The sequence below is a fragment of the Eublepharis macularius genome, chromosome 13, assembly GCF_028583425.1.
Source record: "Eublepharis macularius isolate TG4126 chromosome 13, MPM_Emac_v1.0, whole genome shotgun sequence".
In the NCBI taxonomy this organism is placed as follows: Eukaryota; Metazoa; Chordata; class Lepidosauria; order Squamata; family Eublepharidae; genus Eublepharis; species Eublepharis macularius.
This window is the reverse complement of record NC_072802.1, coordinates 23,899,590-23,925,899: the sequence shown is the minus strand read 5'-3', so window position 1 is coordinate 23,925,899 and position 26,310 is coordinate 23,899,590. Positions and strand designations below refer to the sequence as shown.

General features: G+C 45.6%; 1 protein-coding gene across 1 annotated transcript; it reads right to left on the bottom strand.

Annotated features, from left to right (window-relative positions):
• Positions 1–3,131: 3,131 nt before the first annotated feature.
• Positions 3,132–26,310, bottom strand: XKRX (XK related X-linked). Its single transcript, XM_054996907.1, has 3 exons — positions 25,902–26,310; positions 16,962–17,221; positions 3,132–4,627 (listed from the first exon to the last, which is right to left on the bottom strand). Exons 1-3 carry the CDS (start codon positions 26,261–26,263, stop codon positions 3,882–3,884), a joined length of 1,368 nt encoding a protein of 455 aa, XP_054852882.1. The 5' UTR covers positions 26,264–26,310; the 3' UTR covers positions 3,132–3,881.

Genomic DNA, 26,310 nt, shown 5'->3' with positions numbered 1-26,310 from the left:
GAAAGCCATTTAAAAAAAAAAAGTGGTTCATTCCCCTTCCCCATTATGAACAGTATCTTTGACTGGCCACAGCATAAAACATCAATGTTTAACCTTCTTACCTCCAAGGAACAAAGCTAGCAATTAATCATTTATTTATTCATGAATGACTAGCCAGCTGGGAGAGAACAGGAAGTAATTAATTAGGCTGACAATATGCAGGAACAAAAAGAAAGCTGGAGAAAGGCCATCTTTGCTGACAGGGACTGCCATATAGTGAGAGCTTGCCTGAGGGGTGGGGGAAGGGTGGGGCTTTATGGGAAAGAAGCAGCGTTCTGCGGTCCCAATTTCCATTCTGCTTGCGGTTGCAGAGCAGGGCTCCTTCACGGGTGGAAAACAGGTTGTAGAGTAGCACCACCCACAGATCCAGCCATCAAAACTGTTGTAAAAGCAGAGACTGCTAGCCTGCCTGTGGCTCTGTTCAGTTCTCTCATAGAAAGAAACAGGCTGGGCAAGTGGGTGCTTGCTTCTGCAGAAGTATACTTCTGCAGCCTGGGCGAGATCAGCCTCCACCCCACAAAAAATGTGTCTTGGGTAGAGCTATAAGGAATCTACTCCCCGAAACGCTCCTCAGAAATCTCTGTGAATTTTGATATCAGATGCTCTCCAGATCATTCTCTAAGTATTCAGATATCTGACAAGTCTTTGCTATTGTATTTGACAACCTGTGACATTTTATTACAATATTTGGTATTTGACAATATTTGATAGCGGACATAAAATGGTACTTCATATTTGACAATAGTGGATGGTTGGCATGCCATAGAGTTGCATACAGTTGCAAATAAATTTTAGACTGTATTTCACAGCAGACAAGATGTAATATTTAGCACCCAACAGATATTTAATAAGATTACGTGCAACGGCATTTGGTGTCTGACAGCATATGAAATTTAGTATCTGATGCCTGCCAAAAAAACCAAGGGATGTCAAGCCCAAAATGCTTCAGTCTGGGAGTTGAAAATTGACTCTCCAGAATTCAAGCTATGAGTCACAAAACTGGAAACATTGGCAGATGTAAAGTATTTTCAAATAATTCACTCTACTTTCCAACAGTACTACTCCGGGCCACATGAAGTGGTCCTGTCTGCCACCCAGTGGTGACTTTCTCTCTATGTCAGTCAGCACTTTACAGTTTTAAAGCACAAATAGACCTGGTAACAGCATCCCTTAACTGTAACCAGTTTGAGGTCTTGCCTCTTATTCCTCATCACCGTGAAATGTGGTTTCATACTTTTTGTGACATTTTTTGAGAGATTACATCTTGTCACATACCTTTTTGGAGCGCTTGCCTCTGTTGGCTGCATCGGTTCCTCCCACATCTTGGCCTCCGACAACAAACGCCAAACCTCCTGTGTTTCCATTACCTCGCAGTCCCTGAGCTAAAATTTAGTACGTGCCCTCTGGAACTACCCTGTTTTTTTTAACTTGCTAAATGCAAAATCCTTGGGCACGTTACACGTATGAACATCATATTGGCAAGCCATAGCTAGAAACAGACTGGACCTTGGGGGACTCTGTTGCTCTCTCTTCAAGCTGGTTATGAGATAACTGAAAAGTCCAGCCGAAGTAAAACTTCCCTAGCAGTTGAGGTAACAGATCTGACGGGGCTTCCCAAGCTCTTCTTGGTGACAGCCACGTAGGAGACTCTGACTGCGTGTTTTTTACAACCCTTTATCCTCATAATTGCCTCGCATGCAGTGTGCTATTTGGTGATGTGTGCTGCATAAGGGAGGGCAAGGGACTGTGATTCAGTGGCAGCATTAGAGCTAGCTTGCCCAGATACAGGCACTGCTCTCTCAGAGGCGCCTGTCAGTGTTGTGGCACTGCCAACTTGCCCAGAGCTTTGGGCACACTGGAAAGAGGCACAAAAGAGAATGTTACTCCTTATGGAGTTGAGGATGGGGGGGGGGACCACGGCATAGCTGTTATGCCTTAATGTAAACAGGATCAAGACAGAAGACAAAGATACAATTCATGAAAATTTCCCCAGGTACAAAAACATCTCATTGCACTCGGCACGGTGTCTAGAATCCCTTTCTACAACCATTTCTATGCTGTACTTCGGTATGCAACTAAATAAAATGATTTATACATTGGATGGGGAGCATTTGAGTCTGTGTGGGAGAGAGAATAATTGATTATCTGAAGGCCAGTCAAGTTGAACAGAAAAGGAAGTAAACAAAAAGACAAAACTTTACTGTCATTGAAGGAGAACTGACGGGAAAGGAGGTGCTACGTCCAAACAGCAGAAACCTTGACTATCCAAGAGGAACAGTCTATCATGATCTAAAGTAATGTCTTGGCATGCTTTCTGTAGTGTACAGCCAGGAATAAACCCCAGGGGAGCCAAGATCCATTTTGTCATAACAATCATTGTTAGCCAGTAGAGCTGACTACGTTAAGTCCAAGTTAGTTCCCCCTGGGTCCCAGTTAGTCATGAGAACTGTCAAAGGTCAACCTGCATTCTGAAGCACAAGTGTCTGTTTTGAAATACTGTGCCTGACCCCTGAAAACTGCAGGCATTTAGATCTTCTCCCCGCAAAATAACCCTCTTAAATTGGGGCAGCTCAGATTTGTTTAAAAGCCCCGTAGTTTTAAATCATGGGTATTGGACCACAGGATTCATTGGTGATAGGGAAACTGTTCAAGCGTGCACAGCCACTGATACAGGAAATCAGTGACTCTGGTATTTCCCAGTTAGTTCAAATAACCACTCACCCCACTCAGAACTTGTCCAACCTGCAAGGGCCTGCATAACTTTCTCCATACAACTGGCACCAAGAGTGAACGGCTCGATCCCATTTATCATGCACTACAATCAGCTGGGCTTGTACTCAACCGAGACACTCCACACTGGTGGTCCTGTGTCACACAGAAGAGGGCAACTAAAGAGTCACCACTTAGTGTGACCCTTCCAGAGATGATGGATGACTGTGCAACCAAATGTGGTGCTACTGATCTGCTGGAACAGCAGAAGGCATGTCCCCCCACCCCAATTCTACCCTCTGACCACAACCCACCATGTCCCCTCGACCTCAGCACGTGTGATGCCCTTCCAGAATGACACAGCAGAAATGAGAGCCATAAAACAAGGAGGATTCTTTTAAAATGCAGAACACTTCCCAGCACTCTGAACGTAAAATTTGTCCATTTCCAGATCAACAAATAAATAAATACACAGTTATAAATTATACAAGGGCGCCAGGGCTGGGGAAAGAAAAAGAGGTCATATCCTGGGGTAGATTGCTAACAATGTAAGGGCATGTTTCCAGGCCACTTGAAAACGGTGGGGTCCACAATTTTATCTGAACCAAGGAAGGCTGCAGTGATGCAACGATACTGAATATTAGCGGGAGCTAAACATCAGCAAGATTCCCCAGCTTTCAGAAGTGTCTCCCTTAGATTAAACTAATCTACAGTACCTTTCCACCAGTCTGGGTGGGTATTTTGCAACTGGATGCAACCAGAGCAAACATGCCAGCAAGCAACTGTCATCTAGAAATTACCAAATCACCCTTCAGTGGCTGGAGTGCCTCTCTCAGCCGAAGTCACTCATTCTCCACTGACAGTTGTCCCGGCTGCATGGGCCTATGATACCAACCACCCCTGCCTCCGCAGGAGGACCAGGGAAGGGAAACTGGTCCCTTCTTGATCACCCAGATTTGGCCCGCTATACCAGTTCGATTGATCCACCAAAAGACCACCCCTATTTATAACGTTTAGCACCATAAAATTAAGGGCTGTCTCCCCGGTATAACTGGGTGGCAAGGCAAGGCAAGAGACATTGTCCATACCACTTCTTGGCAGGCAGGGCATAGGATCAGCTTAGGTCCGGCACATCAGACTATGCTATGCCTAACTCCAGGCTCATAGGGGGGATCCAGGTGGCTGGAATGGGCTGCCTGCCTGGACTTGCAACAGACACATTCCAAAAAGTCAGAGATGTTGTGTGTGAAAAGGCGGCGGCATGGGTGAAAGTACTGGTAGAAGAAGAGCATGAAGGCAATGGCCAAGCAGTAGGTCACAATGAGCTGCACCACCAGCATGGGCATGCAGATGTATTCGTAGAAGTCTGTCTTGAAGAGGTACCAGAGGATGAGCAGCACACTGTTCTCCACTCCCCGAAACACATAGTAAAAAACTAAGTACTTCCAGCTTTGCGACTTGGAGATCAAGTCTCGATCAGACAGTCTGAGCTGCACAGCTGACCAGCAGAAGATGTTGATGCCAGCATACAGCAAAGTGATGGCGCACAGAACGGAGACCGTGCCCACCCGGCTGAAATTCTTCTCCACGTTGTCGGGCAGCTGGGCACCGCTCCGCCAAAACTGCACCCAGGGAAGGAAGAAGAGCACCAGGAAATTGGCCATACCAACAGCCAATGCGTAGTGCTTGAAGACGCTCCCGAAGAAAACCAAGACAGTGATGCGAGTGGAGATCTCCAAGCTACGCCACAGGATAATGCAGATGAAGGCGAGCGGACGCAGGCGGATCTTGTAGTCGTCGTACTTGATCTGGATGGCCAGGACATTGCAGACCAAAGCGCCGTAGGTGACGGACACTAGGCAGATGCCCATCAGGACTGCTAAAATAGGGAAGAAAAACAAATGGTAAGCATACAGGGAAGCGACTGTGCCCATTGCTGTTTGCCCAACATACAGCGAGGATCTTTGGGTTTGCGCAACATGGAAATGGGACAGTGTTGGGATCTGATTCCTAACCAGGAATGTATGTACACCACATTTCTGTGTAAGTAGAAACATGCATAATTGGTATCAGGTCAGCAGGAGAGTATATCAGGCCACCTTTCTGAACTTCCAGCTTTCATTTTCCCCCCCAAAAAACCCCAAACTCATCTCTGGTCTTTTTCCTTACAGATTTGTAAGTGATGATAGACAAGACATTTATTCTTCTCAAGTACATTTCAAAGGATGGAAGAGGGAAGCTGTAGGATGGTCCCTACCCTGGATTAGTTAAACCTATATTGACAGAGCTCCTCATATGCCCCACTCCGTATGCTTCTCTCCCATGTCCTTCCCCTTCCTTCCTTCTCTGTTCTCCTCTGTCAGCAGAGGCAAGTGAGAACACTGGGCAGAAGACGGGAGAGAGATTTGATCTGCTCCTGGGTTGCTGCCTTCTGTTTGCATGGGGGAATTTGCCTGTGTTGAGCCAAAGAGGGGAGCAGACAACAAAGAAGGAGTACACAGGAACACTCTGGTTGGTATCTGTTTTTAAACATTCAGGGCACACCAGCATGCTGCAACGTGCCTCAGTGCAAAGGAAAATGACCATATACAAAATGCCTTTGACTCACCAGATGAATAATTTTAACCAGGGCTTTTTTTCAGCAGGAACGCAGTGGAACGGAGTTTCAGCGCCTCTTGAAAATAGTCACATGGCTGGTGGCCCCGCCCCCTGATCTCCAGACAGAAGGGAGTTTAGATTGCCCTCCACACTAAACTCTCCACTGTCTGGAGATCAGGGGGCGGGGCCACCAGCCATGTGACCATTTTAGCTGAGGGTGATATAAACTTTTAAAAACTCCCCTCTTGTTCCAGCTGACCCAAAGTGACATCATTGTGTGGTCCTGGTACCAGGTGCACCACCTCCCGCCAGGAGTTGCCCCCTGTGCTGGGAACCCACTGAGTTCCACCACTGCTTTTCCCAGAGAAAAAGCCCTGATTTTAACCAAGTGCCTATCCTCATCTCTCCCAAATGTTGGGATTAGGGCTAAAGGACTGAAGCTGAAGCAATGCTCAGGCAAGTGTAAACTGCAGCACTTCTCAGAATAGAATAAAAAAAAAATACTGCACAGTGCAGGGCCGAAGGACTGAGGGCCCAGGACAAAATATCCAAGCAGTCTTCAGCCCCCCATCTCTGAGCCAGGGATAAGCCCTGCTCTCAGTGCCACGTCCACAAACAGGTCCAGAAGGTAGACCTGGATCTAGTATTAGAGGTGAGTTTCTGGGATGGAGTGAGTTGCAGAAAAGTATCGCTCTGGCATCATCCAATAAATATTAATTAATCTCCCACATACACACACCCTATTTTTCCCAATGCAATTTTAACCCTACTCAACACACTGTTGGTGATACGGATCCACCCATTCCATACATGGAAAGTGGAGTTTTCCTGCATTCTTCTCTGTTCCTGTAGCTTCTTTTGAGTCCCAAAACAGTTGTTCCAAGAGTTGTGAAGGAATAGCCTCATGGGCCGGAAGGCTGGAGCGAGGCAAGACTGGGGGTCGAAATTGCTCCTCCATCCTCTCTCGCAAACACAGCTCCACTGAAGAAAGGAGTTGATTTCATCCCCTTGTCCCTCCTTATTCTGCACAGCTGTTTCTCTGCAGGGCTCCCATAACCTCAGGAATAACTTTTCTGGGATCAGAAGGGGCTGCAGGAATGGGAGGAGCACGAGAAAACTGTGCTTTCCATGCATGGATTGTCAAATCCACACCATTCCCTTCAATGCCTCTTGAGATAAGAATATTGGTATAAGAGGTAAATTTAAAAAAAAATTAAATTACAGTATGTTATAAGGCAAGTAGGATTGCCAAATCAGGGCTGGGAAACCCTTAGAGATTTGGGGGGTGGAATCTAGGGAAGGTGGAGTTGGAGAAGGGAGACAGCTGAGAATCTCTCTACACGAGACATCTGACATGGGAAGAACACATATTGGGAGATGCCATGTTAGCCAGGAAGGGTAGTTTAAAAAGACAGAACTGGCAGCAAGGCAAAGTCTTTGCTACACACTGGAACTGTGTGAAGGGGCTGTGAAATGCCAGAAGTGAAACTTCAGCCCATTAGAACCTCTCCAGGTCCAAGACCAGCTCTGGAGGGCAGCTCCAGCCCATTTCCATTCCTCGCTGCCATCTGGTTGCGATCCCACACAGTTTCAGACTGGAGAGGTGAAATTGACAGAGCCTTTGGGGATGAGACGATGAAATTAACAAACCCTCAGAGGAGCAATCTCTGCTGTTCTGTTTTTTTAAACGACGCTTCCTAGCTAACATTGCATCTCCCTACACTTGATGAACACACGCCGAGGCGTCTCGTGTAGAGAGCCTCTCAGTGGAGGATAGTGCCATAGACTTGGCCCTCCAAAGCAGCCATTTTCTCCAGATGAATTGATCTTTGTCATCTGAAGATCAGCTGTAATGCTGCGAGATCTCCAGGCTCCACCTGGAGACTGGCAACTCTAAATGCAAGCCACTTTTGCTTCGTTTGCTAGTGATATGTCATGTCACTGATATGTGTATGTGCGCGCACACTTATGTAAATCCCAAAAGCATATTTTGCATTTGAGGAGCCTTGGTTTGTACTTTTTGTAATATACACTCTTACACACATGCTTTTTAACCATTTTACAAATTAAGAAACCATTAGCAGAATATGTAGTATGGTACCTAAGGAAAGCACACAGAGTTTTACAGAATATAATTAGATTATTACATTAACTGAAAACCTGACCTCTTTCTCAGATGTGACTTCAGAGAAGGAATTCAGAACGATACATTTCCACTTCTACATTACTACCATGTTTAGAGCCTCTCTCGGTTACCGATCTTATAGCCGGATGAAACATTATTACTGCCACTAATGAGGCTGTGGTTTTATGTTTTATGTTGTGCAAAAATTGTTCAATCAGATAATGCTGCATTGGACGGATATAACCTTTCTGTTTGGAATGGAATATCCATCATTGATCGCCACAGAATCTAAAGCCTAGCTGAGCCCTTGGGCACCTGGTACTTGAAATGCAATTTAATCTAAATTAATAAATTATGTAACTTTAAACAGGGCTAGCTCACTGAACAAGCAACCCAAGTGGCTGCTTTGGGCCCACCAGTTTGAGAATAGTAGCCGCTTGGGGTTTGAAAGATGGGGCATGTGCTGTTACCCACTTCCTACCCAAGATCTGGGGTAGAAAATGCCTTTAGCCTGCCCTGATTTCAAGCATATTGGACTTAAATTTAAGTTTCTGCTTCTTGAAATTCCCAACCCCAGAATACCCTTTAGCCTCCTTATTATAATATTTCCAGTTTTGGACCTGTATTGTGGTTTATTTTGTGTCACTGTAAAGTGTGTTTGGTCATATGCACTTTGCCTATCACTTCACCACTTGTCAAAAAGTTAATGGCAGCCATGCAAGAGCTGTGCTTTGTATGCCAGACAGACTGCTGGACTTTGACTGGCTTCGAATCCCTTCTTATCCATTTTGATGATATAAAATGTGGGAAGCTCCATGAATGTTTCCTGCATGCCTTGGAGAAAGAAAGTAATACAAATGTATTACACATAGAATGTGTTTTTTGTTCTTCTACTTGGGAACTAACCAGTTCCTCTTTCCTTTTTTGCAGAGTGTTGAAACAGCTGCCATTGAAATGACTGGTGGGGTCATGAGCAGAAGGCACACTTTGACAGATGGAGCAGGAGAGACACCAGAGAGAGAGAGAGAGAGAGTGCTCGAGACAGGTGCGGAGTCAGCTGGTGCCTGAGAGGTAAGACCTTTAGGCCTGAAATAGCCTACGTACTAGCAGTTCCGAAAAGGGAGAAGAATTTCCCTATGGCACGGCACTTGGTTTGCCCTGCAACACCTAGCACATTTCTTCTTTCTCTGGCTTGCACTCTGACCATCTTATTCATGCCCCAGCTTAGCAACGGGGCCGTTCACAGCACTGATTAGCCAGGGGAAGCTCTCCAGGGAAGCACCAACTGGTCCAGCAGACTGCTGTTTTCATAACTTCGGATGGATGCCTTTAGCTCCAGCGGCTCACCTGCCTGCTTCATTGTTACTCATGGCTGTTGCTATGCCGAGTGTTTATACAGCAAGCTTGCAAACAGAACCAGACCTACAGGTGGTGCCTAAGGAACAACATTTGATCTGTGCCTTTCATGCTTCCAAACTTTATTTATAAGGCAGCCAAACCTGTTTCTTCCTGGAGACACAGCAGGCTTTCCTGCACAGAGTCATGAAAACATATGTAAACTTTGAAACAGTCTCTTTTTCCCAGCATTAACAGATTTTTTTTTTTAAAAAAAAGGGCAAGTCTGGGTACGAATACACAATTTAAGATCAATCATTCAAAATTATTCAGACAGTGGGAGGCAGAATGTGCTCAAGACAGTGGACCTGCAGCGTGGAGCAGGAGTTACAATGTTGAAATATCAAAAAGAGTCCAGTAGCACCTTTAAGACTAACCAATTTTATTATAGCATAAGCTTTCAAGAATCAAGTTCTCTTCATCAGATGCCTGATCAAAACATCTGATGAAGAGAACTTGATTCTCGAAAGCTTATGCTATAATAAAATTGGTTAGTCTTAAAGGTGCTACTGGACTCTTTTTGATTTTGCTACTACAGACTAACACGGCTAACTCCTCAGAATGTTGAAATAGTATCTGCGAGAGCCGGGTTTACATGTCCACTCTGCCGTAAAGTTCAGTGGGTGACCTCCGGCAAGTCACATTCCCTCAGTCTAGCCTGCCTCACACATTTGTTGTAAGGCTAATCCAGAGGAAGGGAGAGCCACGTATGCTGCCCTGAGCTCCTTAGTGTCAGGTCCAGTATATATCTTAACCATACTGACTCCATTTTCTAATGCTTATAGTGTTTAAGTGTTTTCTCCTCAGGTGCACCAGTTCCCAGGCAGCATTCCCACCAGAGGACTGTTTTGTCTAACACCGTTCCACCAGGCATTGGCCTTGAAGGAGAGCAGCTTCCCAGGACTGAAAGATGTTGTTTTGAGAACTGTGGGGGGAGGCTGTTCCAGATGGGTATTGTTACTCTGTATCCTATGCTTGCTCTTCATTGGTAACAATGATCATGTACCATCCTGAGTCTCCTATTCAGGACAGTGGACTATAATGGACCTTTTCTGCAATAAAACTTCCTTTGCTAGACATTGGACTTATTCTTGCTTCTAAAGGGAATCTTGCAGAGAGTACCTTATCTAGCCACAGTCTGACACTTAGAAAGGTGGGATAAAAATATACTAAATACATAAATTAATACTTCCCTGATTCAAATTTTGCAGCAGAGAAACACCAAACCTGCTCTCAAAATGGGCTGTGCAAATGGGCCGATTCTACACTAAGAAAATTCTAATCCTTCTCTTTAAAAAAAGTTACACAATATTAATGTGCTACATTTGCATAAGGTTTGGCCCTGCTTTAGCACTTCTTCTGAAGAAAGGCCGGGCAAGAGGGAGCGGTTGTGGTTGAGCGCATGTTTTGCATGCAGCAGGGCCCCATGTTCAGTCTCCTCAGGAAGCTACTGTTGAGAAAGACCTGCCTTTTCCTCTAGAGAGCTGCTCCCAGTCAGAGCAGTAGATGGTCTGATTTGGCATAAGGCAGCTTCCTAGGTTCTTAAGGAACTGGTTTAGACGCTCCTGAGAAAGTTTCTTGACTGAAAACATTCTAGGTCTTAGTACATGCATTGTTTGCTGTGCAACTTTGATCTTTCTTCTTTCTCTTCGTTTCAAAAATCTGTGAAAAATACCGTCACTTTCACCCCCACATGGGATTTTTAGCAAAGGATAGCGAGGCACCCAGGAGAACAGGTTAAGGCACCTAGAGATGCCTGTGGCAGTTTATTTCCAAAAGTAGAGTTACAGGACCCAGGACTGCCTGGATGCCAAATCTTCTGAACCAAAGACTTCTCCCCCACCGGTTACTTTAATCTGTGATATAAGAAAAGTCTTTCAGCGACAGAGTGGGGTTTTTTTCACATTCCAAGGTTGATCCTTCGGCACTGAAAAGAAACTGCAGTGCTGCCTCAAAAGCAATACTTAGAATACCGCCCGTCATTTAGTGTTTTCCATTTCTTTCAGGAAGTTCAGCATTGAGCCACTCCTAAATTTCTCATTTTTGGTCTCACAGAAGCCTTTTTCAAATAACACTGTGTGTGATAAAATCAGGGGTCATTTCATAGAAAAAGAGCTGAAGGAATTCATTAGCATAACTCATTAGCATATGCCATGCCTCTTGCCATCACTGGACGTGTGTCGTTAGTATAACTGATTTGCATATGCCACACCCCCTGACATCACCTACTCTGGCTGTTTTGGACCCAATCTTGGCCATTCAGGGTCAAAATTGGGCCCAAAATGGCAAAAGGGGGCTGAAAATGGCTGAAAAGGGGCCCAAAATGGTCAGGATCGGGCCGCTGATGAGCGGGAGAGTGATCTACCACTCGTCAGGGGCCCAATACTGGCCGTTTCAGCCCCAATCCAGGCCAAAATGGGCCCAAAATGGCCGAGAGTCGGTTGGGCGGGGCCACCTGACATGTGACCTCTTTGGGGAACTGCCAGAACTGCGTTCCTGTGTGTTCCCCTTTGAAATGAGCCCTGGATAAAATCAACATACATACAAGGGGAGTGGACACAAGCATGCTGCCCAGCCTGGGTGTATTTTGTCAGGCTTTGAGCACATAGATGCCATCACAATCAGGAATATTTAAAAAGCAGTGTTTCCAGTCATGGGATCACAGCCCATGAATGAAAACTTTGTGCATGCAAAGATGCCGTGCTTACAATCAAATGATTGCATGTAGGCAATTCCAGAAGGAATTTGAGGACTAACAAAGTTTATTCTGGTATAAGGTTTTTTTTTTTAAGGGTTTCAGGTTTAATTGTATATGGCCAAAGGCTGTCCCAATACAAAGTTAAAAACAGTAAAAATAGAAATCTATCTTACAAGCATAAAATACAGTTATTAAGATAATAAAAATAGAATACAATTAAAATGGGACCTTAATAAATACCAGACAGTTATGGGAAAATTAGGTTTCTAAGGAAACAATCTTGGCCCTAATCTTTTTTGCAGCTAAGGCAAACAGGGATACTCTGCTAGTGACAAAACAATCAGTATCAGATAACAAAAAAACTAATTTGTCAATATCAGAGGTAAAGTTACGCCCCACTAATAAGTTGGCAAGAAATTTAGCTATAACCTCTGCATACATGGGACAAAATAAGGTGTAATGTAGAAGATCCTCAGGAACTGAGGCACCGCATATGCAGAGACGGAGAGCCATTGTAATTCCTGAAGAAGAAACAGCAAGCATTTATCTATATTTGTGCTAGCTATAAGGTTTTGTGAGTCAGAGCTCACCTTATCAGATGCGTGAAATATATCCAGAGCAGCTATTTATACTTAAAGTTACAAGCAACAGAAGGGTGGGAGCGGGGAGATGTTATTAAGAGAGGCCAGTCTGAAACAATAACCAAAGAGAAATCAAAACATTCAAGAGTAGGTAAGGATCTGATGCTTTGACAAAGCAACTTCAAAAGGAAAATCCAACATGAAAGTGCTGAATGAAGATTCGTCAATAAATGAAGCGCTGTCTTTCTCCCAGGCTTGAACATAGACTTGGGTTTCCTCACTCACTATAGGTGTTAATAGCTCACCATGATATAGCTTTTACAGGTGTTAGTTCATTCTGTGTCTCATATTTCACACCTTCTTTGATAAGATCCGATTTTAAATTACTCCAACTCTGCCTATCAACAATTTGGTGTAGTCCCTACCAACTATGAGTGGACTCTGGTTATCATTTCAAGCTGGCCTTCTCTTTGTAGCATTTCCCCATTCCTGCCTTTCTCTTGCTTGTCATTTTAAGCACAAATATATTTTTTATTGATGTACACTCCATTTATATCCTGAAGTAAATTCTGAATTACAAAATCTTATAGTAACTTATTAGCAGGGCTTTTTTCAGGGGGAACGCGGGGGAACGGAGTTCCGGCACCTCTTGAAAATACTCGGCAATAGTGCTTGAAAATAATATGATTTCAAAGAATCCCGTGTGTTTCTTCCTCATTTCCCTCCTGAGAGTTCCGCCACCTCTTTTCCCAGAAACCCCCCCCCCTGCTTATTAGTCTTTAAGGTGTCGCAGGACTTCTGTTTAAATTTGCTGCAACAACCTAACACGGCTGTCCTCTCAGAAATTTAAGGGCATCCTGGTCTTCAGGTCGATGCCAATGTCTCAAAACTTATCTTTTAAAAAGAACTTATTTGTGCATAACATCTAGATGTCAGAGGGAAGAGCTAGTCCCTGCAACTGCTAGCTTTCCATGTGCTGGGAATTATCTCATGGGGAAACGAAAGCATGCGGCCTGTTCTCTGAAGTGGCACCACCCAGGAGGAGCCTGACTTCCTGTTTGCTCGAAGGAGTCCCGTGGAGGTTGCCACAAGCCGCATCCAACTCAGAGATCACCACCCACTTCCCAGTAAATGTTGTTAGGGATATGAGGTTACAAAGCTGCCGACTGTTTCATAGCTTCCTTTACACACATTATTGTTATAAGTGTTCATACAGGAGTAATTTGATCGATGCCCAAGCACTCCGTCCAGTTAGATGTATGGGAATGTACAAAGGGCTGATAGCCTGAATGGAAAACTAAATGACAATTTGCATTCTGTGGCAGAATCTGATACCAAACAATACTGCATAACTGTTAGGCTCCTTCTAGTTTTACATTTGTTCCTAAATCAGTCACGTATATTAGAAGCTAGAAAGGAACTGCGAGGAAGGCAGAATGGTATAGCCTGATCTCATCAGATCTCAGAAGTTAGCAGGGTCATTTCTTGGAGGGAAGAAAGACTTTGCAGAGGAAGGTACTGGCAAACCACCTCTTCTGCTTTCTTGCCTGGAAAGCCCCTTGCTGTTAAGTTGACTGTGACTTGACGGTGTATATATATACACACGCAGAAAGGAACTGGAGTCACACACTGTTGCCATCCTTACAGCCTAAAACTGGAGCTGTTTTTCAGTGCTAACATCCAATGCTGACATCCATCAGAAGGGTGTCATCAAAAAGATGCTAGAGTGACACTTTGTACACAAAACATATCTGTATATGGAGTTGGAACAAGTATGCTGCTGCCCCTGCCCCCTCCAACACGCATTCACCCAAAATTGAGCACAGCACCTGCACACATCCAAGCCATATGTGTGCTAGCTCCATCCCCATGACCAGGAACTGATATTCCCAGCTAAAGCAATGGATGCCAACATCCTACAGTAAATACAATAAATAGGCACTATGCTTATGTTCAGGCAGACATATAGTTGGAGGGATTGAGGCCAGTGCCCTCATACCCACTCTCCCCTCTATGCCCATCCACCCTTTACAGGGCAATGTCATTGGTGCTAGGCTTAGATCACAGGGGAATGATAAAATGGAATCACCCTAGAACATTACACTGAAATCCTTGGGGAAAAGAGGAAGAATATAACTATCAATAATTCTATATTTTCAAGGGGCTTGGAGTGTGAGAGAAATGGGGGGGAGGGGGAGACAAGGAGAAGTTTTTTGGAGTTGTGTTTTTTTTTTGTACCTTTGGAACTGAATGTTCATAGGTCACCTTGGAAGTTTTTTTGGAATTGCAAAACAGAAGAAGTTCCCCAAGTAATTGCATAACTCCACGAGTTACAATTTGGCGATAAACACTGAAGCACACTGGATTTGTGATGAAAGCACAAGTTTCTGCAACTGCTGCAACATTTTTTCCATGAGAACATACTTCCAATGCTTTTGGAAAAAAACAAGCTTGATGTTGAAACCCCTATTTTATTTTATTTATCGGCACCAACACAAGTTTAAAATCCTGACTCAGCAAAACTAGCATTTAAAAATGTGTATATAGAGAAATTACTAGACATGCTAGAGATAATGGTTATAATTTCTCTGTATATACTGGATTCTGATGAGATGTGGCTGAGTCACATCTTAAATCGTATAGGTCTTGTTCCAGAGATGTTTGAGATAATTTCTAGTAACAAGACACCTCCGAAGCACCAGCATTGGAGTTTTTTCCCATTTGGACAAAAGGACAGATTGGAATGTTTTATTCTCTTGATGGTGGTAATTCTAGAGGGGGTAGGTGTAAGCATTCAAGGTGTAAGCGTTCGAGAGTTGGAGCTCCAAAGTTTACACCCTGAAAATCTTGTTGGTCTCTTAAGGTGCCACTGGGCTTTCTGTTTTTGCAAGGTGCTGGTCGAAAGAAGACCGTCACTCTTCCTAATAGGCACTCAACTATCAAGGTTGCTGTTGGTAGGACAAGCTAAGCAAGTCCTCCTGAGGACAACAGAGGGGCTTCAAGTGGGACGCTCTCCAGGCATGTAGAAAAAACATTACCTTGTAGATTTAAAAGAAAAGAAGTACGTGTGAGAGAAAACACAAACTAGCCTGATGAAGATGGAGCTTTGTCCTCCAGGAGGAATGGAATGTTGAGGGCAGTTGAGAATCACTTGAGGGGGCGAAAGGGGGACGAGGAGGGGAAGTTGGCCTGCTCCAATCCTAAGGCTTTATAATATTCTGGCAAGAGAGATTTGGGTCACTTCCGTGCACATGTACATGCACAGTTCCTTGGGGGGGGGCTCTAACTTGTCTCAAATAATCAGGAAATACTGACTGAACTTGGCAGAGGGTGCTAAACCAAAGCACTGAGCAGCAGACGGGGATGCTATTTCTTTTAAAAAATTACTGTATTTCTGTACTTTCAACAGCAGCCTGCCTAGCAGAAATGAAGCAAGTGGAGTTTTCTCATCTCAATGCTAGGAAGCGTTTCACCTGTACCTTTAATCATGCAAGCTGGTGTTAAAGACATGGTCCAGTGTACAAGGAAAACAAAATTAGACTGCTCCTGCCTACAAAAACTCCCTGCAACAGAACATGTGAGCATGAGACTAGAACATTCCTCACTGCTTGGGTAGCACATTTTACTTGCAGGGAGCTGTTTAGGTCACATTGCAAAATATGACTCTGCCCAGTAACCCAGTCTGTGGCAACGTAGGCAACTGTGCCACTTCATTCTGCCACCCGTCCTCATTCTGAAGGGAGGCTCCCGACACTCGATGGGGCGGTGCTTACACCAGCTCCGAGAGTTAGGAGCCTGGGGGTGATCCTGGATGTCTCCCTGCGGTTGCCAGGTCCTCTTTTTTCCACCTTCAACAGACCAGGCAGCTTGCCCCATATCTTTCATCCCGCGACTTAACTACTGTGGTCCAGGCAATGGTCACCTCTAGGTTAGACTACTGTAACACACTCTACGTAGGGCTTCCCCTGAACCTGATCCAGTGGTTACAGCTGGTGAAGAATGTGGTGGCGCGTGTCATCACAGGAATGCCGATGTGTGTGCATATAACACCAGTATTATGTTAGCTGCACTGGTTACCAGTGGAGTACCAAATCAGGTTCAAGGTTTGGGTATTAACCTATAAAGCCCTATGTGGATGGGGACCGGTGTATGTGCAGGACCTCTTCTCCCCAGATGAACCCCAGAGGACTCTTCGTTCTAGTGATAAACACCTATTAAAGGTCCCTGGCCCCAGGGAGGCCTGCCTGGCATCGACCAGGACCAGGGCCTTCTTGCTCCTGGCCCCAGTCTGGTGGAACGCTCTGTCCAATGAGACCAGGGCCTGGCGGGATTTGTTATCTTTCCACTGGGCCTGCAAGACGGAGCTGTTCCGCCAGATATACGGGTGATGCTAGGCGGTGCCCCCTGGCCAGTTGAACACAGAACATGCCCTCCCTACTAGTAACACCCCCCATCTATTAAATATTCCCTGCTAGGATGCTCTGGAGATGGTTAAAGGGTGGATGGATTATTGTACCTCTATGTATATGTATATATATATTTAAATATGTAATGTTGAATGTTTTACGGTTTTTAAACTGTATTAACTGTTTGATGTAATTTTAAATAGTATGTTGGTTGTAATCCACCCTAAGCCTGCTGGTGTGGGGAGGGCGGAATATAAATAGAATATAAATAAACAGATAGATAAGAGAACTCAAAACCCCTCCGCATCCTGGCTTGAGACAGAAGGTGGTCACTTGTTTAGCTTTCAACTTAAAAATCAAAGCAGTCCAACCTCTTTCAATCCCCCCCTTCCATTCTACTCCTCCTTTACCTCTGGTGGGGGGTATGTACTGCTCCATAACGCTGATGTAGAGCTGCAGCGTGAGTTGGGGGGTGGAGCCCAGGAAGGCCTGGATCACAGCCATGCGCTTGAAGGCATTGCGGTGGGTGACCAGCCTGCGCAGCGAGTGGCCCACCTCCTGTTCCACCTCGATCTCCGAGTCTCTGCGGAGCTGCTTCTTGCGAGTGATCGTGACATACGGCTCTTCCTCTACCCCCACCTGGCAGTATATCATCAGGGCCTCTAGACATCTGCATGAGAGAGAATGCCCACATTAGCTGAATGATAGAGAACCTGCCCTGCATGTAGAAAAGTCCCAAGTTTGACCCCTGCCATCTCCCAGTTGAAGACCTCAGGTAACAGGTACAGGGAAATGCCTTTCACCACAGGATAGCTATTTCCAGTCTGAACCAACAGAACAGAACTAGATGGACCAATGGTCCTCCTTGATATAACGTAACTTGGTATAACACCTAGCCCTTCTCTTCATGATTCTTGCTTTTTGACAATAATCACTCTCTGTAGTGGTTAACTGAATCCGAGTCCAGCTGTCACAAGGGAAGTTGTGAGCCAGTAGCTCCACTCTCCCATGATCTGGCCTTGCCCCATGCTCTTTACAAGGGCCAGTTCAGCATTTGGGACTCTTAAATAGACATGGGCACAAACCAAAAAAATTTAACGAATCCACGGTTTGTGGTTCGGTGTCGATGACGATCCCGAGGTCGCGAACCACAACAAACATTTTCCATTGCCGAACCGGTTCGCGGTTCGTGGGGCGCAGAACGGCCCCAGTGGCACTTAGAGAGCCCATATTCCTGGGGAGTCTTTTGCAGGCTCTCCTACAGCCATCACCCAAGTTTGGACAAGATTGCAAAAGGGATCTTGGAGTTATAACCTCTCCAATCCAAGGCCCCCAGGAAACTCCCACAAAATTCCAAGCTCAATTATACTCTCAGTCTCTCTCCCCAAAGGCTAGCAAGTGGCAAGCAAAAGCTCTGTCCCACTCCACTACTCACTGAAAGTGAAACCCAGCCCGGGAGCCCACGGCTATTTATAAGCACAGGTCCCATTGAGCAACGCAGGAGGTCTGTGTTTGGCCGTCAGAGCTGCCTATCAGGGTTTGCAGGGATGAGATTGGAGTTCCTGTGGCTACAGAACATCCCCCTCCCCCTCCCTCCCCTGGGTGTCTTCTCCCAACTTGTAACCGCTTTGCAGCTCCGTGGTTGGAAGGAAGGCCTGCCCATTAAGGTAAGCTGGGCTTCCATTCAGGTTTCCAGGGCAACAGAAGGAGCGCAGACAGAGTTCAGGCATTCCCCCGGCTCCGTTTCCAGGGGAACTGATTGCTGGCGCCTGACTGTCTGGCTTCCCGAACCACAGCCAAACGCACCAAACCAGGCTTCTTCCAAACGCAGGTTCATTGGACGAGGACAATCACTAACTGCTGGATCGTGATCACGTGACCGCCAATTTCGTGGGTTTTTGAAGTTCATAACACGGTTCGTGCCTATCTCTACTCTTAAACCCTCAAAAATAGTTCTCTGTAAAACTCGATTCTTGGTTGGCATCTGACAGGCCAGTATGGGAAACAGGATAGTAAAGCAAGGAGGACCTTTTTGGTCTGTTCCAATAGGGCTTTTTAGCAGGGGATGAGAGGAAGCTAGAGCAGCAGAAATGGGGCACAGCAGTTTTAACTCAGGACCACTTTACACAGAGGCAGCAACCAATGCCTGCCTACTGCCTTGCATCTAAGAAGCCAGGAGCCACAGCCAAGCCTGTTTCCCCAGTGTATGTACTTTTATGATATCTGCAGCTGGAACTTTGCTATAGGCACAGGTTGCTATATTTTTCTACACATGCACATAAAACATTTTACTTAACCACAGTTCCTGAAGACAATTAACACCCACTTGCATGTGGTTTTAGTGTCAAGACCAACAGGATTTTGAACTGTTAGGCGCAGTTTTAGAAATTGTTGCCAACACTATAGAGTTTTTGTATTCCTGATCAGCTAGGATTTTTATTTGCTTGTAATCATTTTCATAACTTGGTTTATTGAGTGCTCCTTTAATGACATAGAAGGAAGGAGAAAATAAAAAGGATTCTCTTAGGAATCCTGGGAAATGAAGCAAGTGGGTGTATAGAACATTCTGTGCTGGGGAGGGAATTACTCTGTGTGTATGCGCACACATGTATTTGTGTACACTCAACAGTAATGCCTACAGTGAACATGCTAACATATGTTTTAAGATTCTTGTTCTCACTTCTGTAATACTTGTCTCCTACATCTGAGCATGATGTATCCATGTTTCATGCATCTCTGATGCTCTCTCCTCTCTCACTTTCATATAAAAGAAGAGTGGCTTGATCAGAACATAAGCCTTCAGCTCAACCTGTACAAAAGGACCATGAAATATAATATAAAATATTCATTAAAATATGTGAGGCCGCTTTTCCAGTATGGAATAATTAAGCAGATATCTGATTGATTAGAGGCTTAGAAGGGGCAGCAGACCAGACACATGCTTGCACTGATCCTGTGCCTGCAACATAACAGCATAAAGCACATTCAGCTACTGAACAGTGCTGCTGTGAGAGGCGAACATCACAGACCTGCAAAATTAGACGATAGTAACCACCATCTCTGTTGCTCAGTGGAAAAATCAACAAGAACATTCCATCTCAGCAGTGAAACCTCAGAACTTCAAGACTAGTACTGTGCATGTTTGAAGCAAAAATCAGCTGTGGACAACTTTGATTGGCCAGGCCCCTATGATGTCACCAAAATCCTTCCCTATCTTAATCCTGGAGAAAATTTGCATTTTAAAAAGAAGTTTTCCTTTTAAAAGAAAACAAACTGGCCGCTCTTGATAAATTATGGGAGGGAGGATCTATTTGGACATCCTGACCCCCAAATTGCCCCCTCTGGGATGACATAAACTCCCACGGCTTGATCAGGTTAATATCCCCTTCCTACTCCCTTCCCTCTAACTGATTCTGAGCACACCATGTTCCTAGTGTATATTCAGTCTTCGTTAGGCCAATGGCTTGTGGTCAATGTACATTTTTTCACATATCCCATATATCTAGAAACCTCTGCTTTGACTTTGGGTGACCTGGTTTTCTGCCTTCCTACTTGGCAGCGGGGAGCTAAACACAATGATAGATTATATGCATACACATTCATATGGAACATTTTTAAAAATGTGGTGAGTCTGCCAGAAGCAGAAACCTGATAGCTGAGCCAGTGTGTTTGATGTCCTGGCATGAACATCCCTCATTTCAGTTGTAAAGCCAGTCTGCCCCTACAGCTGAGAAATGTGCTGCGGACTCATTTTGTCTACAGAAAAGCCACTATGGTGATTAGGAATGGGGAGTCCCGGGTTTGAATCCTTATTCTGCTGTGAAGCTCACTGGGCTACCACTGGCCCAGTCATGTCCCCTTACAATACTCACAGGGCCATTGTAAGAATAAAAAGGAGTGGTGGTGGGGACACATGTAGGATTGTCAACCTCCCAGCGATGGTGGAGATCTCCCAGAATTATAACTGATTTCCAGGGCTCTTCCCAAACCTCCGCTGCCAAATCTCCAAGAATTTCCCAACCCAGACCTGGCAACCGTAACACACCGCTCTCAGCTTCTTGCTGGAAGGGTGGGATAAAGATATGACACATGGTTATTACATCTGTCTTCAGCCTTTAAAGTTTCTCAACAATTCTTAACACAGCCAAGAGGGAGGGAGCATGTCACACCAGAAACCTGGGAATGGTGGTGACAACTTATGGCTATGCTTTGAAAATTTCCTTCCCATTCATTTTCTCTTGCTGCAGTAACAGCAACTGTAACTGACTCCCCTAATTCTCCGAGTTAAACTCGGGGCTTTTTTTCAGCTGGAATGCGGTGGAACAGCATTCTGGAACCTTTTGAAAATGGTCACATGGCTGGTGGCCCCACCCCCTGATCTCCAGGCAGAGGGCAATCTAAACTCCCCTCTGTCTGGAGATCAGGGGGCAGGGCCACCAGCCATGTGACCATTTTCTCCGAGGACAACCCACTGAGTTCCACCACCTCTTTTCCCAGAAAAAAAAGCCCTGGTTAAACTATACGCAGGTGATCTGCTCTAGACCTCCAGCTTCCAAATTTTCCCACAGGTGTGAATACAAGAACACACCCACTGCCGTCTCCCAAGGCAAAACATGAGATTGCAGAGCACACACCCTTCTACGGGAAACCAGCGCAATAAGGCTTCTCCCCAAGCTTGACTCAGACTGAAACAGCTTCGTGAATATTCTCATTCAGGCAAGGCCCTTCCAGCTTGGCTGTGATTTCTGATCTCTTTCCCTCTACAGTTCATTTTTATCCGTGTCCAGGTTCAGCACAGCCAGTTAGAAGGGTGTGTGCGTCTCTCTCTCTCTGGTTGGAGCAGAGCACTCTGTCTGGAGGGAGCCGTGATGTCATTCCCTAAGAACGAAGCATAAGCATCTTCCTTTAAAATAGTCACTGGACCCTCCTACTTGCACTCAAAGACACTTGCAATGTGGGTCCCTCTCAGCTGCTGAAAAGAAGAGCACTTTCTTTCAGCTCAAATTAAAATCTGCACCCCTCTCTCTTCACTCGCTCATTGGATAATGCACTTACTCTTTAGAGATCATTTGGAACGGAATTTTTCGAGTGTGAAACAAAAAATGCACTTCCAAACGATAGCTAAAGTGCATTGAAAGTGCATTATCCAACATGTGCGGAATCAGCCTTCATTACGTAGGGGCACTGGAGGGGGGGGGTCAAGCTTACTTGGCAGCTCTGCTCTCTGATCCAATATACGCTAATGGTAGCTGTGGAGGAAAAGGCACTTTGCATATGCTCCAGAGCAAATTCATCTTCCTTACCATGACACCTTTTCCAAGGCTGAACTTTGGCATCAAAGCCCGTTTTCATGGTTAAAGCCAAGCTCTGAAAGGAACAGTATCAATAGGCTGTCTTGTATGCTGATTTTTTTTTAGAAGCCTCATGTGGCTTGGAAGGAAAAAGAGGCACAGTCTGCAAACACAGACACTTTGTTGACTTCCAGATGCTGAGAATAGAACCCAAAGCATGCGTGCTCCCTCCTCACCAATTACAGGGGATGCTGGGGAAACCTGAAATTAAAGGGCATGGCATGCAAGAGAAAGGGAATAAAGGAAGGCTAGGACAAGGTGGGTAACTGGACCTCCCCTCTGCTTGCTCCAATCAGAGGGTTGCAAGTAATGGTTGAGCATGGGTGGGGGGTGCGGGGAAAACAGAGCGAATGGTTTATTTTCTAAAGGGTTATGCTGGGGAAAGGAATGGTGGCGACATGACCTCTTTCTTCACATTTATAAACCAAAGACTGGCGCCTGATGTCACAAATCAGAATGATGACCCCGCTAACAGCAAACTCATGACTCACTTTTGACACGAGTCCCCATTTCCATTGACAATTAAGCCTAATGTACATAACCAGGGCTTTTTTTCAGCAGGAACGCGGTGGAACAGAGTTCCGGAACCCCTTGAAAATGGTCACCTGGCTGGTGGCCCCGCCCCCTGATCTCCAGACAGAGGGGAGTTGAGATTGCCCTCCGTGCCGAGAGCAATCTCAACTCCCCTCTGTCTGGAGATCAGGGGGCGGGGCCACCAGCCAGGTGACCATTTTCTCCGAGGGCAACCCACTGAGTTCCACCACCTCTTTTCCCAGAAAAAAAGCCCTGTACATAACTGAAAAGAACGCACCGTCTTCCACAGTGTATTCCTGCCTCCACCTTGCTTCCCTTCATTTGCTGTTTCCATTGTGCCCAACTTTAGATTAAAAGCACCTGGGCAGGTCCCCTCTTGCACTCCATAAAGTGCTATACATATTGATGGTTTAAGAATAATAATAATATTCATTTATATATTGCCTTAGAGCACTCGAAGCACATTACATATATATCTTGTCGCCTGTCCCTGTCTCTTGCCATATATTCCCACGCACCAAAGTATGGGCTTCCAGTTGCCACTTTTCAGTTGTTCCCACACTTAAGGCTGCTAACTTGGCATCTACTAGAGACCATCCCGTCTCTACTGTGGTTCCCGCTGTGTAGCATCGGCTTCCCAAGAAGGCCTGGGTAGTGCCACCTAGATGTTTTTCAGCATGTGCTGCAAGGCCATTTTATTTGCAAGAGCTTTTAATGGCGTTTATGCTACGAGCACTTTCCTGGGGAGGCTGCTCGTAGTTTATAAACTTTTAATCTTGGAATTGTAGTCTGTCTTCAACCTCAACAGAAAGGCAGGGCATATATATTTCATTCAATAAACAAACAGCCCTTACAAAATCTTGTAAAGTCAGCTAGCGTTATCATCTCCCTCTTGCAGATGCAGGAGAGAAAAAGAACCTGAGAGAGTGTGGCTTTTCTAATAAATTCCGGGCAGAGGCGGAAACTGAGCCACAGACTTCCTGATGTGTTGCTTGTTCTCTTAGCCACAGATGTTTATTTGGTAGCTGGTAGCCCCATCCCTGAATGCCTTAATCAGGAAGTTCCTTGTTTGAAATTTGCGTACCAAGCAAGTTTGGGCAGACCATACTTTCTCAGCCTCATCCCAACATTACAGTTGTGGGGAAAAGGCCATACTAGACTACCTTGCAGGATTGTTGTAAATCCATGACACAGGTACCAGCCTTTTTTTAGCTAATCAGCCAATAGCACAAATGCTGTCTTGCCCCTTCCTTATCTGCTCTTTAGCCTTAAAGAAAGCATCAGAAATTCTGATCAAGAATCTCACAAGTAACATATAGTTTTGTTTTCAGAAATTCTTCCCCTCCCACAGTGGGGAGGGTGACCCAAGGGAGACATCTAAAGCAGTAAACATTTAGGGGCAGGGAAAGTAAAGCATTTGTGGCGGCTGAATTAAAAATTATAGCACCAGCTTTGTTTTGTGTTCCTTTCCATCCCCACCCCCCTATAAGAGTTGACTCACTGTGTAATACCAGGTGGCTTAGACTTTTATAACTGTTCTGCTGCCTGATTTGGCATCAAGGAGGTTGTGAACAGCTTCTTATCTTGCACAGAAATCCAACTGGGAAATAGCGAATTGCCGATACGACAGACAGAATGTACCCAACAAAAGGCAGCTTGGGTGCACCTAGAAAGAGTGTCCTCCCCAGAGACTGAATCTATAGGGAACACACCCCAAAGGACTTGGTTTCAAAACAAGCCCACAGCTGACCCTTTCACGTCATCCTGCAACTGGAGGATGCAACCTCCCCCTCCCCCCCCACACACACAGACAAACACACTAGTGTCAAGCATAGACCCTGATGGGAGCAGACCGGAACACCGCTCACGCCTATCCCTGCCTTCCCTCAACTGTGGCCCGCAGATGAGACTTGCACTTACTTGCATACAGGGCTTTTTTTCTGGGAAAAGAGGTGGTGGAAATCAGTGGGTTGCCCTTGGAGAAAATGGCCACATGGCTGGTGGCCCCGCCCCCTGATCTCCAGACAGAGGGGAGTTGAGATTACTCTTGGCACAGAGGGCAATCTCAACTCCCCTCTGTCTGGAGATCAGGGGGCGGGGCCACTAGCCATGTGACCATTTTCAAGAGGTTCCGGAACTCCGTTCCACCGCGTTCCCCCTGAAAAAAAGCCCTGCTTGCATCTCAAAACTTCAGTGCTCATCTTCTACGCACTATCCCAAGTTCTTGTGCATTTGTAATGCAACAGGTACATGTCAAACCAAAGGAAGTAATTCTTTACTCAATAAGGAATTAAATTGTAGCACTCACTGCCAGTGGAGGTAGTGATGGCCACAAGCAAAGATGGCTTTAAAAGGGGGTTAGACTGGTTCATGACTAGCAGCCATTATGAATAAAGAGAACCTCTGCAGGCAGACGCACCGAACCTCTGAAGCCCAGTGCTAGGAGGCAGCATCTGGGGAAGGTTTTGGCTTCAATGCCCTGTTTATTGGTCCTTTAGGGCAAATGGTTCACCACTTTGAGAAGAAGGATACTGAACTAGATGGACCACTGGTCTGATCCAGCAAGGCTCTTCTTATGTGTCCCTCCTGACAAAGAAAGCCACCACAGGCTCACATCACTCATTAACAAAAAAAATCCTACATGGAAAAAGCTCTTAGGTGAGAATTGGCATGAAACATGCACTGTCACATGAGACAATTGCACACACATGCAGATTTCACTATGCTCCCACCCATTTACAATAGGAGCATATAATGATCTAATTCACACACCAAGTACTTGTAAGAATTTTGCAATGCATCTAAGCATCAAGCTTAGAATATGACTCCTTGTACAGGAGCCTCTCCTCCTGGGGCGAGTAAAAGAGAGGACTGCCTCATTTCACCTGTCCTGTTGCCTGTCATAAAGTCTGTGCACTCTTTACTGCTTTGGATCACATTTCGGTTGTAAATTCCCAAGGAAGTGGGCAGGACCTTGATATATATATATATATATATATCTACTCTACACTTCTGAAACCACAAGACAGAAGTTCGGTATCTTGTGAGGAGGAATCTCAACCGCCTGCATTTTAAAGCAACTTTCCAGCCATTTTGGAGGCGTACTTGAAAATACAGGGGAGGGATGCCTGTGAAATTGCACATGCCTGAACCAGCCCGGGGAGCAGTTTATTTGAACGAATGAGTACTTTGCAAGACTTCTTGGCCCAATCATCCACAGCACAGGGTAATTATGCATGTTGCTTAACAGCATTATTTTTAAGCAGCTTGCAGAACTCTGCTTGCCTGGCAGAAGATTGCAGTTTCCCCCCCACCCTTTAAACGCAAAGTAGTGCCAGCCCTTTACATTGTACAGCTGCTGATGTCTCCAGAGCACTGTTAGCTGCCTGCTAGTAGCATATCTGGTCAGGCAAAGAACAGGAATGTTGTGTATGGGGGGGGGACACAGAAACCAGCCCTTCTCACCTGATGAGAGGACCCAGTAAGAGAAGATGCATGCAGAAGACCATTGGCTTGTCGCTGGTCAGGTCTCGGTGGACAAAGATGAGGGTCAGCTGGTCCATGATGGAGGGCATCAGCATAAAGAAGAGGGTCAAGAGGAGCCAGAACTGGTCATTGGAATGACTGTACGAGGTGGTCAGGATGGCGGCAGACACAAGCTCCCCACAGTACAAGAGGGTGGTGAGGATGATGCTGTAGGGCAGCCTCACCTGGGAAAAAGTTTTGGGCTCTATTTGGAGCACTATGCTGGGGGGCGGAAGCGTCCCCCTCTTGCTGGGGGGCGGATCCGAGCATTCCCCAATGGAGCTTTCACACACAGCATCCATCCTGGAGTCTGGCAGGCTTCCAACGCCCGGAGGGTCTTCTCCAAAGG

Bases quoted from the DNA above. Each gene is read 5' to 3' on its own strand.
- XKRX (XM_054996907.1), bottom strand. From the start codon at position 26,263: ATGGATGCTGTGTGTGAAAGCTCCATTGGGGAATGCTCGGATCCGCCC. The intron at 17,222-25,901 runs GTGAGAAGGGCT...TCTCTCATGCAG, and splicing joins TTACTGGGTCCTCTCATCAG to ATGTCTAGAGGCCCTGATGA. The intron at 4,628-16,961 runs GTAAAGGAGGAG...TCCCTATTTTAG, and splicing joins GTACATACCCCCCACCAGAG to CAGTCCTGATGGGCATCTGC.